The sequence below is a fragment of the Typopeltis vanoorti genome, chromosome 15 (assembly GCF_054136105.1).
Source record: "Typopeltis vanoorti isolate ZY-2024b chromosome 15, IOZ_Tvanoo_1.0, whole genome shotgun sequence".
Lineage (NCBI taxonomy): Eukaryota > Metazoa > Arthropoda > Arachnida > Uropygi > Thelyphonidae > Typopeltis > Typopeltis vanoorti.
In genome coordinates this window covers 14,870,520-14,887,221 of record NC_143563.1, presented here as the reverse complement: position 1 = coordinate 14,887,221, position 16,702 = coordinate 14,870,520, and the positions used below count along the sequence as shown (strand labels likewise).

The window sequence follows — 16,702 nt, the reverse complement described above, 5'->3', positions numbered from 1 at the left end:
GTGATAATTATGGGTCCAAGGGATGTTGAAATGCATATATACAAATATTAGAAGCACAAGAGATAAATGGAAGGAGTTCTTGGACATCAGTCAGCTCAAATTGGCCAAAAATTATTGGCATGAGACTTCGTTGACAGAAAATGATATAGAAACAAAATTTAAGAAGTACTGTATTTTCAGAGAGGAGAGAATCTGGTATGGATACTTCGATGTTATTCATATTGGTGTTTCATGGAATAAAACATATCTATAGTTTATAATTAAATAAATTTATTTAACTAATTAAATTACTCAGCCAATATTTTGCCCTGGTCACCAAGTCATGTTCACAGGCACACTAGTAGGCTGGCAAAATCCCAGATTTTTGGAGAGTGTGATGCACCTGAATTTGTTTAAGCTTGGAGAATGTTGTAGTTCTGTGACAGATTCCAGAAATGCTCTTGAATTCTATTTTTGTATAGGATGGAGATTTTCTTTCATTGGATCTGGTGATCAATATCTGTGACATAGTCTTCCATCCTGGAACGAATGTAGTATAGATGAGGGATGCATTTCTTGTGTTCTTCCACACAAATGTTGGTATGCTCCTGGAACCTTTGATACGTCGGACAAATAGGAAGATCTCCAACATCTGTCTGGAAGAACACAGAAAACCTACACTAATCATTCAAGGGTGGCAGACCATGCTATAGATATGGTTTACCAGATCAAATGGAATAAATCCATTTGATCTGGAAATCCATCCTATACAGAAACAGAATTCAAATCAAAGAGAAAGAGAGAGAGAGAGAGAGAATTTCAGGAATCTGTAACAGGACTACAATATTCCCCAAGCTTAAACAAATTCAGCTCAGCTGCGTCACACTGTCAAAAATCTGGGAGCCTATCATTTTGAGACCATCATCATCAAGTGCAAATAACTGCACCCTCTGCCAGTTAGGACTGTAAGGACCAGCCATTACAGTTTGTATTTACCTGCCTACTAGTGTGCCTGCATGCATGTGCTCAATATCTCTCTTTGTGCCTGTGAACATTTGTCCTGGTAACCAATGTAATTGGCTGAGTAATTTAATTAGCTAAATCAATTTAGTTAATTATTAACTTTATAAGGAAGGACAGAATGAATAGAAAGGGAGGAGAGGTACTCAGGTACTGATAGAGATGGTTCATTTGGGGTTATCTGGTATGAAATGGATTACCACTATAGACTATGAGAAGCACAGATATGGATGTCATACATTATTAGATCAGCACAATGAGTGCAGCTGTGCTATTATTACAGGGAACCATGGGGGACAGACTGGAGGGAGGAGGAGGTGTAAGATGGAAATAGAGTTTATATATACAGTTACTAAAGAATATTAACTGAAACAGCATGGCTGAAACAATGGCTGTCCCCATTAGGTGAAAGTGACCATGCAGTTTTGTCTTGGGAGGTTGATAAACATGTAAAGTTCAGTTAAGAAGGGCTATATGTAGAACTACAAAGATAGCAATTGACAAACTTAGGAGGCTGCTAGGAGCAGTACTATGGCATAACAAACTACAAGGAAGAATGGTCAGGCATTGTTTGAGGGAAGTAGTATCTGACTGCATACCTAGGATCAAGAGGAAAACCCAAGTAGAAGTTAAATGGATGATTATCATCATAAAGTAGGATGCTAAAAAAATTGAGAGAATATAAAGAAAAATGTGATAAAATTGCCTAAGAATAATACAAAGCAGAGGGAAAAAAGAATGAAAAAAAAAAGCATGGTAAGCAGTGCTAAATATCAGATTATGAGAGGAAATTAACTAAGCAAACTAAAGAAAATCATAAGTTTTTTTATTTATTTTTTCAATGTAGCAATTAAGAGGAAGAATGAATATGGAAGGATAATGTTAATCAGTGCTGATGAGAGACAAATCACACAGGAAGAAATAACTAAGTTGCTAAGTAATAAACTTTGCAATCTAGAACAAAGCAATTTTTGATGAAGTCAATTCTTGATGAAGTGAGTTTGAATTGTGTGGCATTCATAAAAATTATAATAAAGCACATGCATGCACAGTTAAAAAAAAGTTTAATAAATTATAATTAATTACAAATATTTTGGTTTAAGTATCTTAAACCATTGTTGGAATGTAATAACAATAAATTCAAAAAGCAATAATGCAAGTATCTTTTGTGCATGCAGTTGCAGAGAATGTCAACTTGAAATTACACTACTAGGATCTGATTATGGGGATGTATGTGTATTGAGTATATTAAAAAAAAGTCCATTATTAACTTGGAGGAGTTGGATGGTGAAGAAGGATCTTAGCATTTTCTTTGAAAAAGATATTAAAATTTCTGGTTGCTTTTCTGTGTAGCAATTTAGCTTCATTCCAGAAGATACTAGGACTAGTACTGTTAATTCCATAAAGTATTACTAACTGTTACCTGGAGTACATCAAAGTTGTCCTACTTTGGACAAACAAGCTAATCTGTTGTAACCACATTTCAGAACACCAAACCTATACTGAACTCTATACATCCAGAATCTGGACTTGAACAATAACATCACAAGATCCTCTTGAATGAAGCTAAATTACTACACAAAAGGAACTAGAAATTTGAATATCTTTTCAAAGAAAGCGTGAAGTCCTTCACCATATCCCAACTCTAATGGACTGGATTTGGGAAATTGTTAATAATTGTTTCTTAATTTTTTTTTTTAAACATATACTCACACATGCACATATCTATATCAAATCCTAACAGTAAATTATCAATCTGGCATTCTCACAATTGCACACGAAAAGATACAATTCCCCAAGCACTTGCATTGTTGTTTTTGAATTTCTCATTATTTACTTTCCAACAATGGTTTAAGATACTTACACTAAAATGTCTGTATAATTAATTCTAATTCATTAGTTATTTTTCCAGTCATTCTTCCTTTTACTTACAACAAAGAAAAAATTCTCTAGGATTTCCCTTTGCTTATAAGTCTAACTGCTTATATAGTCTAATTTCACTTTTCTCAATGTTGGCTGTCACTCTTAGACTACTTTTTCTACTGCTCCTCGCCCTTCTCCCAGTATCAGAGCCACATTTTCTATTTAGGCTGCCCCTCTTTTAAAGTCTTATCCAATTACCTCTCATGTGAGTTATTTTCCTACCTCTAGGGATGAAGTTAGATAAGCATCTTTGAGAAATTCTTTGATCACTCAAGCACTGCTGATACCTCTACCATGCAGAGTTTCATATCAGGCCCAAGTTTATATGAAACATGGACCTGATATTTGGCATGAAAACTGATTATGATAAAAAAAAGTATTTGGTATGAAGTTTTTTTAAACCTAACAAAAGCCTTTCTATAAGATTCTGAAGTTATGAATTCCTTCATTTGGTATGAGAATTACACTCATTCTGATAAAACTAGTATTTAAAAAATAAATAGAAATTATTAATTAAGAAATAATAACAATCATATAATACTGATGTATTCAAGTAAATATCAATAACAACATCACTGAACGTGCATGAGAAAGAAACACACCTGCTCTTCCACTTATTAAGAGCATATGCTTTCAGTGCTCTCGCATGTAGAGTAATGATAGCAAAAACACAATCAACATTTACTCTGCTTGTCCTAATGTCTGAAAAATACTGGAATGCCTCTACTGATTCACTTAACGTTCCATATATATTGAGTGGTATGGCTTGAACTAGTTTCTGGTCAATCCAGTAGCGTCCTTCTCTTTCTTTTCTATAAATTAAAAAGATTATTTAGAAGTGAATATTTCTTAATATATAAGTATTTTTAATAAGCTGCTACCAGAGAAATTAAATTATATAACTTTTGAGCTCACACTAATTTAGTCACTATATATCATCAGGCAATTTTGGAATTCATGTTCTTCTCATAAACATGGAGAAAAATTCTTTTAAACTCTGATACCTTCCTATTGGCTAAATGCAGCAGTTCCAGTATTGTTATATTATATTATATTATAGTCACTTTACAATGGACAAGAAAAAAAAAAAAGAGTACTATATGTATGAAGGTTGTTTGATAAGTCCGTGCAAAATTAAGAAAACAATTTTTTTGGGACAAACACTTTATTTTTCAACATAGTCTCCTTTGAGGTCTATACACTTAGTCCAACGATGCTCGAGTTTTTCGATCCCGTCCATATAGTAAGATTTGACCAACTCTTAAAAATATAGCAGTTGTTTCAGCAATCACCTCATCGTTTGATGAAAATCTCTTTCTGCCAGCCATTTTTTCATGTTTGGAAACAGATAGTAGTCCGAGGGAGCCAAATCTGGAAAGCAAGGGGGATGCAAAAGGACTTCATAGCTTAAAGCGAACAATTTTGTGGTCACAATTGCAGAAGAGTGAGTGGATGCGTTGTCGTGGTGAAAAAGAATCTTCTTTTTCGCCAAGTGAGGTCGTTTTTCCTTTATTTCATTATTTAAATGATCCAGCAAAGATGCATAATACACTCCAATAATTGTTTTGCCCTTTTACAAGTAGTCTATAAAGATTATGCCATGAGCATCCCAGGAAGACAATGGCCATAACCTTTCCTGCTGAAGGAATGGTTTTTGCTTTCTTTGGTGCAGATTCCCCGTTTGCAACCCATTGTTTTGACTGCTCCTTGGTCTTAGGCTGGTAGTAATGAATCCATGTTTCGTCCACTGTTACGAAACAGTGCAAAAATTCCTCTGGATTCCGTTGAAGCAGCTTCAAGCTGTCCTTGCAGCAGTTCACACGTTGACGCTTTTGGTCCAGTGTGAGCAAATGCGGCACACATCTTGCAGATAGTTTTCTCATATGTAAATGTTCATGTAAAATATTATGTACGTGGTCACTTGAGATGCTCACAGCCTTAGTAATTTCATGCACCTTCACTCTTCTATTATCCATCACCATATCATGGATTTTTTTAATAATTTCTGGAGTAGTGACCTCAACAGGGCGTCCAAAACATTCAGCGTCACTTGTGCTCATATGGCCACTTCGAAAGTTACTAAACCAGTTATAAACCATTCTAATCGAAGGTGCAGACTCACCAAAATGTTTATCAAGTTTAGCTTTGATTTCCTGGACCATTCTGCCTTTTGAAAAGTAATGTTTAATCACTACACAAAATTCTTTTTCATCCATTTTTCACAAATCACGATACTTGATCGATTCAAATGAACACCAAACACAAAGTGATAGATCTATCTGATTGAAACTTAGTGTGTGATCCTCCAACAGTTGCCAGCAACTAAAAATAACCTCGATATGCACTGGTGGCGCCATCTCTTAGACTTTGAACGGACTTATCGAACAGCCCTCATATAATGCATTTTGACTGTGATTCTAGTTCGAGACTATCTCAAATGTGGGCATGTTATTGGGAAACTCCTGTAAGATTTATTTATTGTTTTCTTAGATTGATTGGTGTATCTTCAATATATTTTACTGTAGATTTTTAGTGAATTCATTGTATTTAGTGCAGTTAGTAATATAATTGTAGAAACAGTTTAAGACAGTCTTAAAAATGGTGCCAAAAACTCATCGGAACAAAAGCACGAGTAAACATAGGAAGTGGTGAAGAAAACCTTTGTCTTGCTGAGCAGAAGCATTGCAGCACAGTTGTCTCCAATGAAGAACTTCTAGATATGACTGGTGGATTTGGCAATCTGTTGAACTTTGGAGTAGAGCTATTTTTATAGGGTTATTGTCAATTTTCTGTAGAGCAGTGGCAATTGCTGGACAAGAACAGATATGGGCAGGTGTTAGAATAGATATGGGCAGTTCAATGCCTGGATAATTCTTACATATATTTCATAGCTTCTAGTCAAGTCCAGATGAATTTTCATGCCTTTAAAATGTTCCATCCGTAGTCTGGTGATGATTGTGGTCATTTTGTTTCATTAATTTCATTCTTCTTCTTGATAGTTTGTTTTATCAATCTTATTTCTATGACAGAGTTAGCATCAGTTAGTGATAGTGAGTGTAATTTTTGAGGTAAGTATCTTGCTTCTTTGGCTAGTCTGTCTGCTCTCTCAATGCCTTCAATATTTACATGGGCTGGTATCCATTGCAGTGTATAGTTCTTATTTTTCAAATTTAAAAGTTATTAGTTGTTCATGAATTTCTTATGTGAGTTTTGTTTTTTCCATTTTTTAATGCCTCAAGTGCAGATTTTGAGTCACTGTAGATGGCTATTCCTTCTGTAATGTTTACTTACTACTGGATTAGAGAGAGAGGACTTGAGAGCTGTTTGTATGGCTGTTAATTCATGAGTGAAGTTTGAAGCTATTTTGCCAGCTGTGGTTTTCATTTGAGTTTCCTTGTCTCAGGTAGAGTTAGAAAAACCCTTGATCCTCCATGGTTGAGTCCTTCATCAGATGATCCATCATATAGGCAAAGACATGGTTTAGATTATTTAAGCAATGTATAGTATCAAGTGCTTTTCTTTTAATTTCATGCTGTGAATCCTTTTTTTAAACAAGGTTCTAGGAGATGTAAGTTAATCCTTGTGTTTATTGGTAATATAGTGGAAAAGAATGGCTCTTTGCTTATTTCAATGGACAGATGCTCTAAGTCTGTTTTCTAATTTTATGATCGCATTGTAAAGTATATGATCTCTAGTCTAGATTTTCCTGTCCAGGCATTGAAAGTCCTGAGCGAGATGTGATCCTGTTGTTGGCTCCTGATTCTGTTAGTGAATTTAACTGTGGAGAGTTTTCTTGTCTTCTAGTATGTGAAGCCCACACACTCATTGAGTTTTTAAATTATTCATGGATGAGACTGTACCTATAATTTTTGCTGCTCTTGATTGCACTCTGTCAAGTTTTTCTTTTGAGCTAGTAGAAACTGGAGCCCAGATTGAGAAGGCATATTCCATAGTGGGTCGTATGAGAGCCATATATGTATATATATATATATATTATTCTACTTTTACCATGAGTTGCCTTGACTCGCACTACTTTGAGGGTCAGCTAGACTTCCAATACGTGCAGGCGCAAACTTGACTTGTTTGTCTGTTTGCTTACTTGGGAAATGGAGTAAAACCAGGTTTAAAATAACTTGGTATCTTTAACACACACACACACATATATATATATATATATATATATATATAGTTTTCAGTATCTTCAGTTTTACACCCCACTTTGTTCCATAAAGCCTTTTGATGATATTAAGCTTTTTAAGAGCTTTATTAGATATATACTGGGTGATTCCAAAAGTAACAGAAAAGTAAAAATTCAATAAGTCGAAAAGTATAGACAGTAGAACAATGCGGTTTTCACAGAAATGCACAGAAAGACATGGGATTTTTTTTTTAATAATGAAAAATTTTATTACCAGAATAGTTACATTTGAAACCGACAGGTGGCACTTCGGTTGTGTCAGTAGTTTGTGCAGTGGCACAGCACAGTTCGCAACGCAGCTAGGATTACAAATGTTCAATGTGACGGCCGTCATTCATGAGAATGAACGTCAGACGTGGCACGACACCCTGCACAGCATCGAAGAGGGTTTCATCTGTAATTCCTGTCACATGATAGCGAATAGCTTCTTTCAACATGGCCAATGAAGTCAGCAGACCCCATAACCAAAAGTCACAAAGTGTAAGGTCTGGAGATCTGGCCATTCGTGCTGGAAAGAATGACTGAGGACATGGTCATCGCCAAATGTCAATCCAAGCAGGTGCTGGACAGGACCTGTGATGTGCAGAGGTGCTCCATCCTGCATGAATGTTACACTATGGAGCGCTTGCCTCTCTTGCAAGGAGGGAATGATGCTGTCTCTTAAAAGTGCTGCATAACGCTCGCCTGTGACAGAAACACGAAATGTACCGCTGTGAACTTCCTCAAAGAAAAAGGGGTATAATTAATGATGCGGTGTACCCACACCATGCTGTCACCTTTGGCTGATGCAAAGGGGTTTCCACAATTGTGTGTGGGTTCTCCCTTGCCCAGATGCAGCAGTTGTGCGCATTTACACTTCCATTAAGCGAAAAGTGTGCCTCGTCAGTCCACAGGACATTTTACAGCCAGTCCGCATTGTTTTCCATCTGCTGAAAAGCCCAATTTACAAATTCATGATGTCTCTCGAAATCGGTTGGTTTCAGTTCCTGTATGTGTTGGATTTTGTAAGGATACCTCTTGAGGATGATCCTGAGTGATTCCCACACAGTCCCATACAAAATGCCATTTCGTCTTGAAATTTCACGTGCGCTGCAGTCCCCATGTGCAGAAGCTGCTGATTGTGTGTCGGTCTCGTGTACAACTGCAATAGTTTTTTTGGGTCTCCCGCTTCTTGCAGGTGCTTCCAAACTGCCAGTGTCATCATAGCTATCAGTGAGGAACAAGACATCGGTCCCTTTCCACTTCTAATACCCCGCATCGAACGATAGGTGCACAAAGCCACACTTGCACATTCGGAGTTCTGATAATACAGTTTAGCTAAAAGTGCTTTATCTCGTAACGATAACATGCCTCACCTTGGCAGAATGTTTAACTTCAGTAATAAAAGTTAAATGCTGAAAGTTTAACTTCAATATTCACTACATCTGAAATTTATGTACCTCACGGTTTAAATAGCGACAGGTAGCAGCTCCGGGACCGCTACAGCGCCACCTGTCGGTGACAAATGTAACTATTCTGGCAATAAAATTTTTCGTTATTAAAAAAAATCCCAAGTCTTTCTGTGCATTTCTGTGAAAATCGCATCGTGCTACTGTCTATACTTTTCGAATTATTGAATTTTTACTTTTTCTGTGACTTTTGGATCACCTGATATATATATATATATTTGTAATAAGAGTTGTAAATCTCAGTTCAGTATCTAATGTTAGGCCAAGTATTCTGGAGACTCTTCCTATTTTTTCCTATTTTGGTATTATATATTATTTTGATTTGGTGGTTGTAATTGTCTATTTTTTTCTATCAGTGGAGAAGATACTCAGTTTTATTTTTTCCAGGTTTATCTATAATTTAAGTTCCTTTGCCCATCTTTCTAAATCTTTTACTGAATTATTTAGGACTTTTCAGATTGTTGAGGATTACTGCTTGTGTGCCAGATTCCTTTTACATCTGCATAGCATGCTATTTTTGTGTTATTCATTTATTATGTGAGGACGAATATTGTTCACATATAGATGAGAAACAGAGCCTCCATAGCTCAACCGGTATAGACAAAGCCCTTTGGACGGAAAGACCTGGGTTGGATTCCCATCAGTGATGTGAGGAACCTTTATCTGATCTCTTTCGACTAAAGGTGAGTTAGTCAGTCTCATACAGACATAGGGAGTTTTTTCCACCCAGAAACTCAGGTTTTTTTGTCTCCAGAACAGGCAAACCGGCCTCATGAACACATGCTTATACATATATAGGCAGCTCCAGGAATAAGGAGTAACTAACCTATTCCATAGGATTTCAGTTCCGAATATCTGACAGTAAAATGTATAGGTCTATGCACTGGTGTAAATTAGGATAGGAGAGATGAGAAATAGGAGTGGCTTAAAACAGAACCTTGTGGGACTTCAACACAAGTTCGAAGAACGTTGGAATAAATTCCGTTGACTTTCATTTTTCTTCCTTTCATTAAATCTGAAATCCAAATTAATGCGGTCCCCTTTATTCCAATATCATGTGCAATTTTTATTAACTTTTGTCTCCAAACACGATTGAAATCAGCTGCAAGATCTAAGAAGATTGCTGTTATCTTTTTTGGTGGTTATTCTTGAAAGCCATCGATGATTAATTGGCAAAAATAAAATAACTGATCTTCTGCACTGTTGAGGCCTGTATGCAGTTTGGTAGAAGTTAATCTTGTTATTTTCTAAGAGCCAATTCATAAGTTTAGCGTGTATTATTCTTTTAATTAGTTCCCAGAGAGTACCAGTTAAAGCTATTGGTCTGTATTTTTACAGCCACGGGGATTTTTGTTAGGTTTTAGTAAGGGTATAATGACTGATGTTTTCCAGATTTTTGGCAGTTTACCTGTATTCCAGGAAGGGTTAAATATCTTCAGAAGGCAGTTTTTTGGCTATTCTTCCATGTTTTTAATCATATGTCCAAAGATAAGATCAATTCCAGGTGATTTGTCAGGGTCAATTTGACTAATTGCTGTTTCTAATTCTGTCATTGTCCAGTCCTGAGTATAGATGTCTTCAGAAGGATAGGTTCTGGATTGTATTAGCAGATATTTTGTAATTTTAATGCACCTTTTGTCTTCTTTATTGTATTGCAGTTTGCTTACTTTAGAGTAATGTTTGGCTAGTATATTTGCCATCTATTTGTTGCTGCTGTATTAATTCCTGAAGAGATTGTGTTTGAAGACTGATCAGTATCCAGAAGTGTTGTGTTATTTAATAATCTGATGATATTCCAGTGTTGTGTTTTTTTGAATCTAGTCTATTGCAGAATTTTTTTTTGTTTGCAGTTTGAAATTTCAATTTTTTTTAGTTAATTTTATTAATTTCTGTTTTCTTCTGTATTATTTTAACTGTTCATTGATAATCTCTCTTTCGGTGATCATAGCATTGATATTATAATCGTTCCAAAATGGAACCAATTGTTTTTTCTAAGTCCACTGGGAATTGAATTTTTTGCAGCTCTGTGTGTTGTTAGTTAATTCTAGTAGTCGATCAAGTTCTTTCTAGTGGGTGTGCCAGTGCAATATGTTTCTAATAGTAGTGTGTATTTAGGCCAATTTGCTTTTCTGAAGTTCCAAGATCTTTGTCTGTGGTTTTTGGTCTAACTGCAAATTAATGGTTGTGATAATAGGTCTATGATCACTGATGGCATTTTTTAGTATTGACAGACATGTATTTTGCTTGTTGTTTATGATCTCAAAGTTTAGATCATCACTTATGTCCTCTATTTGTGCTCCTTCCCAATCTAGTTGTGGGGAACACCAAGTTGAGCTTTTGGCATTTAGATATCCTAAAAGGATCTTTGTATCTGACATTATTTGACTAAGTTGCTTAAGTAGTTCTGTGTTTATATATATGATATGCATTGACTATTGTAATAATGCATTTCGATAGAAATATCTAAACTGCTTGAACCTCTGTGTTACTATGTAGTTGATACAATTTCTTCATATTTAATGTGTTTAGTCTGTAAGAGTATTGCTAGACCTCTGCCAGAATGATCCTGTCTGTCTTTCCTTAGTGCTGAATAGCCTTTGATTTGAAGCTTCAGATTTTAATTTAGTTTTGTTCCTTGTAAACATGCAATGTGGATGTTATTTTTGTATAAAATGTTCTTAAGCTCTTCCATCTTTTTTTTTTTTTTTTTTGAGTGCCATTGATATTAAGCTGAAGTATGTTGAGAGATTTCGCAGTATATTTTTCATCGAGATCCCAGACTGCAGTTCGACGCATCGGCTACCCTGGACATGGTATGTTTCTGATCAGAATAGACATTCATGGAATTGGGTGTGCCAGAGCACTGTTAGCCAGCAATTTTCAGGGTTTTCTGCAGGGTTTGGTGAAACAATCCAAGTGAAAAAAGGTGGAAGCAGGATTAGACAAAGGAAAACTTTGGTAAGATACCAAAAAGTTCTGTGGGTTTGATGTAACCATCAAAGTGCAAAAAACAAGCAGTATTAGACAAAAGAAAACTTTCACTGTGCTTCACCCTACAGATGACAAATGCCTTGAACATGGGGATGAACTTCTGCAAGGTACAGCATCAGCATTGATAATATAAGCAAGGAAAACAAATTATTAGACAACTGAACAGAGAATTATGAAATGTCAAGATTATTATTCCTACCAACTTTATTGCTTTTCTGCTTCTTCTTGTTGGGATAAGTAAAAGTATCATGAGAAGAGGCAGGAAAGCAATGAAATTGGTAAGAATAATCTCTGATTTTCCTTTTCAGCCCTTTACAGCCATAAGTAACTTTGTAGGCATTGCCCACAAAGAATTCCTGGTGAGATTTTTTACAGGGTAGTTCACCATTGTTTTCCTCAACCCTCCAATTTTATCCGAGCTCGGGACCGGCATAGGCTGGGACGTATTCATGACTGTAATTCATGCGAGTTCAAGGGGCCGGTTTGCCTGTTCTGGGAGACGAAAAATCCGAGTTTCTGGGTGACCCCCCCTACTTCCATATGAGACCGACTAATTCACCTTCAGTCGAAAGAGACCAGAATAGGTTCCTCACGTCACTGACAGGAATCGAACCAGGTCTTTCCGACCAAAGGGCTTCGTCTATACTGACTGAGCTACGGAGGCTGTAAGAATAATAATACAAATTAATTAGAATATAAGAAAAAAAAAAGTAATATGATACAGTGATTCAGTAATGAAATTTGCACTCTGACAGTCACTACTTCAAGCTTCTTAGGGGATGTGACAGATGTAATACAGAAACATAAGTAAAAGAGATCGTAGTGTTTGTTGGAATTAATGATTTAAGTAGCAACAGATATAGTATGAGAGAGAATATGAAAGGAAGAAGCAAGAAAAAAAAGTGAAAAAATCTTTATTACTGAGATATGACTACTTGTTAAGGAAGACTACGACAGCAAATGGCTAAACGAACAGACCATGTAAAAGAAATGGATGTGTGGAGTCTGATGATAGAAAAGACGAGTGCTTGAGGAGAGCATGCTGAAATCATGTTTTCCTGGTGCTAAGATTAAGGATGTCAGCGATGCTATAAAGATGCAGAGAGTGAAGGTGAAAGAGTATTTATACAAATGCAGGTGACAAGTGTGGTATGTGAGAAGACATGAAAGAGTTGCTAGTGCATGTGAAAAAAGAAGGGGAGAAAGTAAAATTTGCAAGTTTTTTGCCACGGTATGATAGAGGCAAGTTGAGATGGAGAGTTATGATTGCAAATCAGTCAGTGCACAGATTGTACAAGAGGAATGGTATGGTGTTTGTGGAACAAATTTGATGGAAAGAAGGATTTATAAGGCTTGCATTTGAATGGATTTGGTGTCAGGAGTCTTGAGAGTTATTCTGTGAGAGTTCAGTACAGAGTGAGAGAAACTAAAGTGTCGGATTGGTTTGGTTTATAGTTTATTTGGCACAAAAACAACAAAGGTCATACTGTGCCATACCAAAGGTTACAACTACACATAAGCAGCTAAAGAAAATTATAAACAATATGTCTGTACAAAAATCAAGTTCCACAAAGCAATATCTACAGATAAACAGAAAATGCATGTACAAAACACCAAGCCAAGGAATGCAGTATCTACATATAGATAAAATTATAACAGGATGCTTTTACAGCAGTACAAAAATAGGCAAAAAGGAATTATTATACAATATGCATGCATAAAAATTAAATTTAGCAATGTGGTATTTACATATTAAAAAAAATTACAACAGGGTGACACAAATATACAAGATCAAGGGCTACGGCAATACATAATTGGTCAAAATTTAAACTAATTAATAATATATATGTATAAAAGATAAGCAATACAATATTTACATATAAACAAAATTACAGTCAAATGTATTTGTACAAAATTAAAAACATCATGCAATCTGCCTGAGTCTGCTAGCATCTGCCTGAGTATATATGGCTTGGTTAGATAAGTAAAAATTTCATTCCTCTCGCGTGTAAAACACTGACACCCCACCAGAATATGACAATGAGATATGTATTGCATTTTTCACATATGGGACGGGTCATCAGCCCTCAGTAAATAAGAATGCATAAAATGACTGACCTATGCAGAGCCTAGCAAGAACAACTTCCTCCCTTCTCTTTATATGTTGACTAGAATGCAAATGCTTAATTTCAATTTGCTTGTCAATGCTTCCTGACATGATGACTCCCATTGAGCAATTAGCTTTGATCTTATAAGCTGTCTGTAGTCTGTATATGGTATTATCGAACAGTATGTGAAGAAAGCATGAGCAGATTTAGCAGCTGCATCTGCAGCCTCTCTCTTAATTCCAATGTGGCTGGGAATCCAGTACAACTGAACATCAAAATTAAGGAATTTCATTTTGTGAAACAGGTGTAGATGTGGATTATACATAGGAGAGGAGATAGCCAGTAAAGAGTTCAATGAGTCTGTATAAATTATACACTTTTGGTAGCAGTTTTCTTTTATATGCACAAGTGCAAGCTGAATGGCATGTAACTCTGCTGTATAATTACTGCAGTCTGGTGAATCTGGTTGGAGATAATGTCAGGAAACACAGCAGCACAGCCAACAGAGTTATTAGTTCTTGAATCATCAGTAGAGATGAGCAAGAAATCAGTGTGTGCTGCTCTGTATACATTAAACAATTGCAGGTAGACAGTTGATGGAGTATGAGACTTCTGTAGCTGACAAAGTGAGAGGTTGCAGGATGGAGTGCAAACCTGCCATGGAGGGATGCCGTTATGTTTAGTGTAGGCAATGTTGTCAACAATCATACCAACAGCTTGCCCAGTCTCTTTAACACACATACCAAAAGGACATATAGCAGTTTGAAGTGTGTGATACTGAGCTTCCTAATGCAAAGAAAAGACACTAGTCCATGCAGGATGATCAGGGAGAGACTATCTTTAAGGCATAATTAAGAGACAACTGTCTCTGTTGAAGTGATAAAGTCGGTTCATTTGCTTCAACATAAAGACTGAGTTGGTGATGTGCAAAAGGCACCAGTAGCTATCTGTATACCCTGATGATGGATGGAATCCAACCATCACATTACTCTATCTTGGATAGAGTAAGAAGGAGGTTCAATGGTCTCTCTTGCACTTTTCTCTTAGTTGACAAATGAGTGCTAGAAATGTAAGTTTTTTTTCAAAGGCAAGTCCCAATAAATTGGCTTCTGTAGCTACTGGAATAACAGTGCGTCCTATTCTTAACTCAGGGTCCGGGTGATGAGTGCGTTTTTGACAGAAGTGTACGCATTCTTTTTTCTGTTGAAAACCTAAACCCAACTAAGAGGCCCAGAGAGAAACATCATCAACTACCCTCATGTTATGTGAGTGATAGTAAAGTGTGAAGTCATCAACATATAGAGCATCGTCTACAGTGGGAGGAAGCTGTTCAGTGATTGAATCAATCTTAATAGCAAAATCAGTCACACTTAAGACAGTCTTGGGGAACACCCTATTCTTAATGATGTATTTATAATAGACTCTTAGGCAGAAAGGTTCATTCAGGTAGAATATGTGCCTTCCACATTCTTGGGATTTATAGACCATCATTATTGCTAAGATTAGGGTGGTCGATAAGAAGTTCACAGACCTTCTTAAATTTGCTTTCATACCACATTTTGGTGTGATGTAAACAGGTGCCTTTTCAGTCAATTCTATGTAGAGTATTCAGAGCATGATCAGAGAGGTCGAATTTACCATAGTTCATCATCATCATCATCAAATTCCTGCCATGTACCCTCAAGGGGTGTACAGGATATGACAGTACTACATGAAAAATTTACATCATTACTAACTTCCTATCTACAATTTTCCTCCAAATCAGTCTGTTACTTGTCAAGACTCCAACATTATCAGATCTTATATTTCTATCGTCTAAGGCACTTTGTACCGTATCAATCCACCTATATCTTGGTCTTCCTCTGGGTTGTTTTCTTGCCAACCTGGCAGAGAACACTTGTTTTGCTAATCTTTCCTCTCCCATTCTATTTAAGTGACCATACCACCTGAGATTAGCTCTGCTAACGCATTCCTGGATGCTAACAATGTCAAGTTCTTTCCTAATATCCTCATTTTTAATATGATATTGCCATTGATGCCATCTGTTCACGCCTCTAATCTTTCTCAGGACTCTCATATCTGTGGTCTCTAGTCTTTGTGTCAAGTGTTTTACTTCTGACCCAGCTCTCAGATCCATAAGTTAAAACTGGTTTGAACACTGTCTTGTAATTTAGTGTTCCGACTAATTTCTCTCTTATTCCATATGAATTTATTCAATTAACTTCCCACCATACCAGCTTTACTGATTCTGTTGTCTATTTCTATATTTAATTTGTAAAAATTAAATATAGTAAAAATCGTGCCTAAGTAGCTGAAATGTTTTACTTGTTCCACAGGTTCTCCATTCACAACACAGTTGACATTTTCAATGATTCTGCCTATTTTCATTGTCTTTGTCTTTTTATTGCTGACCTTCATACCATATCTATTATAACAGCTATTCAATTTAGTCAGAGAATCTTGCAGACTTGTAGCGGATTTATTTAGAAGTATAACATCATCCGCTTTAACCAATAAGAATACAATTTGGTCGGCTAAATCCCAAATTGCCAGCCCATCCTCGTTCGTTCAGTGTCAAAGTAGATACCCAACAGGGTGCACCACGAGAAGGTGAGGATTGGACATTAGGTCAGAAGCCCTGGTCGGTTCTCCGCATTCCTTTAAAGGCTATGTTGAGGTCTCCTCTCAGTTATACAGCTTTGACCCTTAAGCACCCCTGTTTACCATAGTTATTAAATTTAATGTGCTGTTTATGTTCTTTTTTTGGATAGGAATTGTGTGTCCTGTTTCTTCTATATAGGGAAAATTACAAGTGCAATGAATATGGTATACTCCAGGGTAGGCTAATGGAGGAAGTGGATCCTGATGAGTTGAATAAGTTCTTTAATTTTGCAGGAGGTTTAAAGGTAGCATTAAGGTTGTATTTTTGTAGTATTCTGTTTATATTTTCTGATATCCCTTTAATGTATGGAATGGTTACAGTTTTATTGTAATCTAGTTTATTTTTGTTTTTAAGTGGGATCTTGTGAAGAATT

General features: G+C 36.2%; 1 protein-coding gene across 1 annotated transcript in view; it reads right to left on the bottom strand.

Annotated features, from left to right (window-relative positions):
* LOC150098406 (prostaglandin E synthase 2-like) overlaps positions 1–16,702 on the bottom strand; it is a 130,554-nt gene that overhangs the window by 56,046 nt on the left and 57,806 nt on the right. The window contains exon 4 of the mRNA XM_090405225.1: positions 3,525–3,734. Coding sequence (XP_090261351.1) covers positions 3,525–3,734 — 210 coding nt within the window. The remainder of the gene's footprint in view (positions 1–3,524; positions 3,735–16,702) is intronic.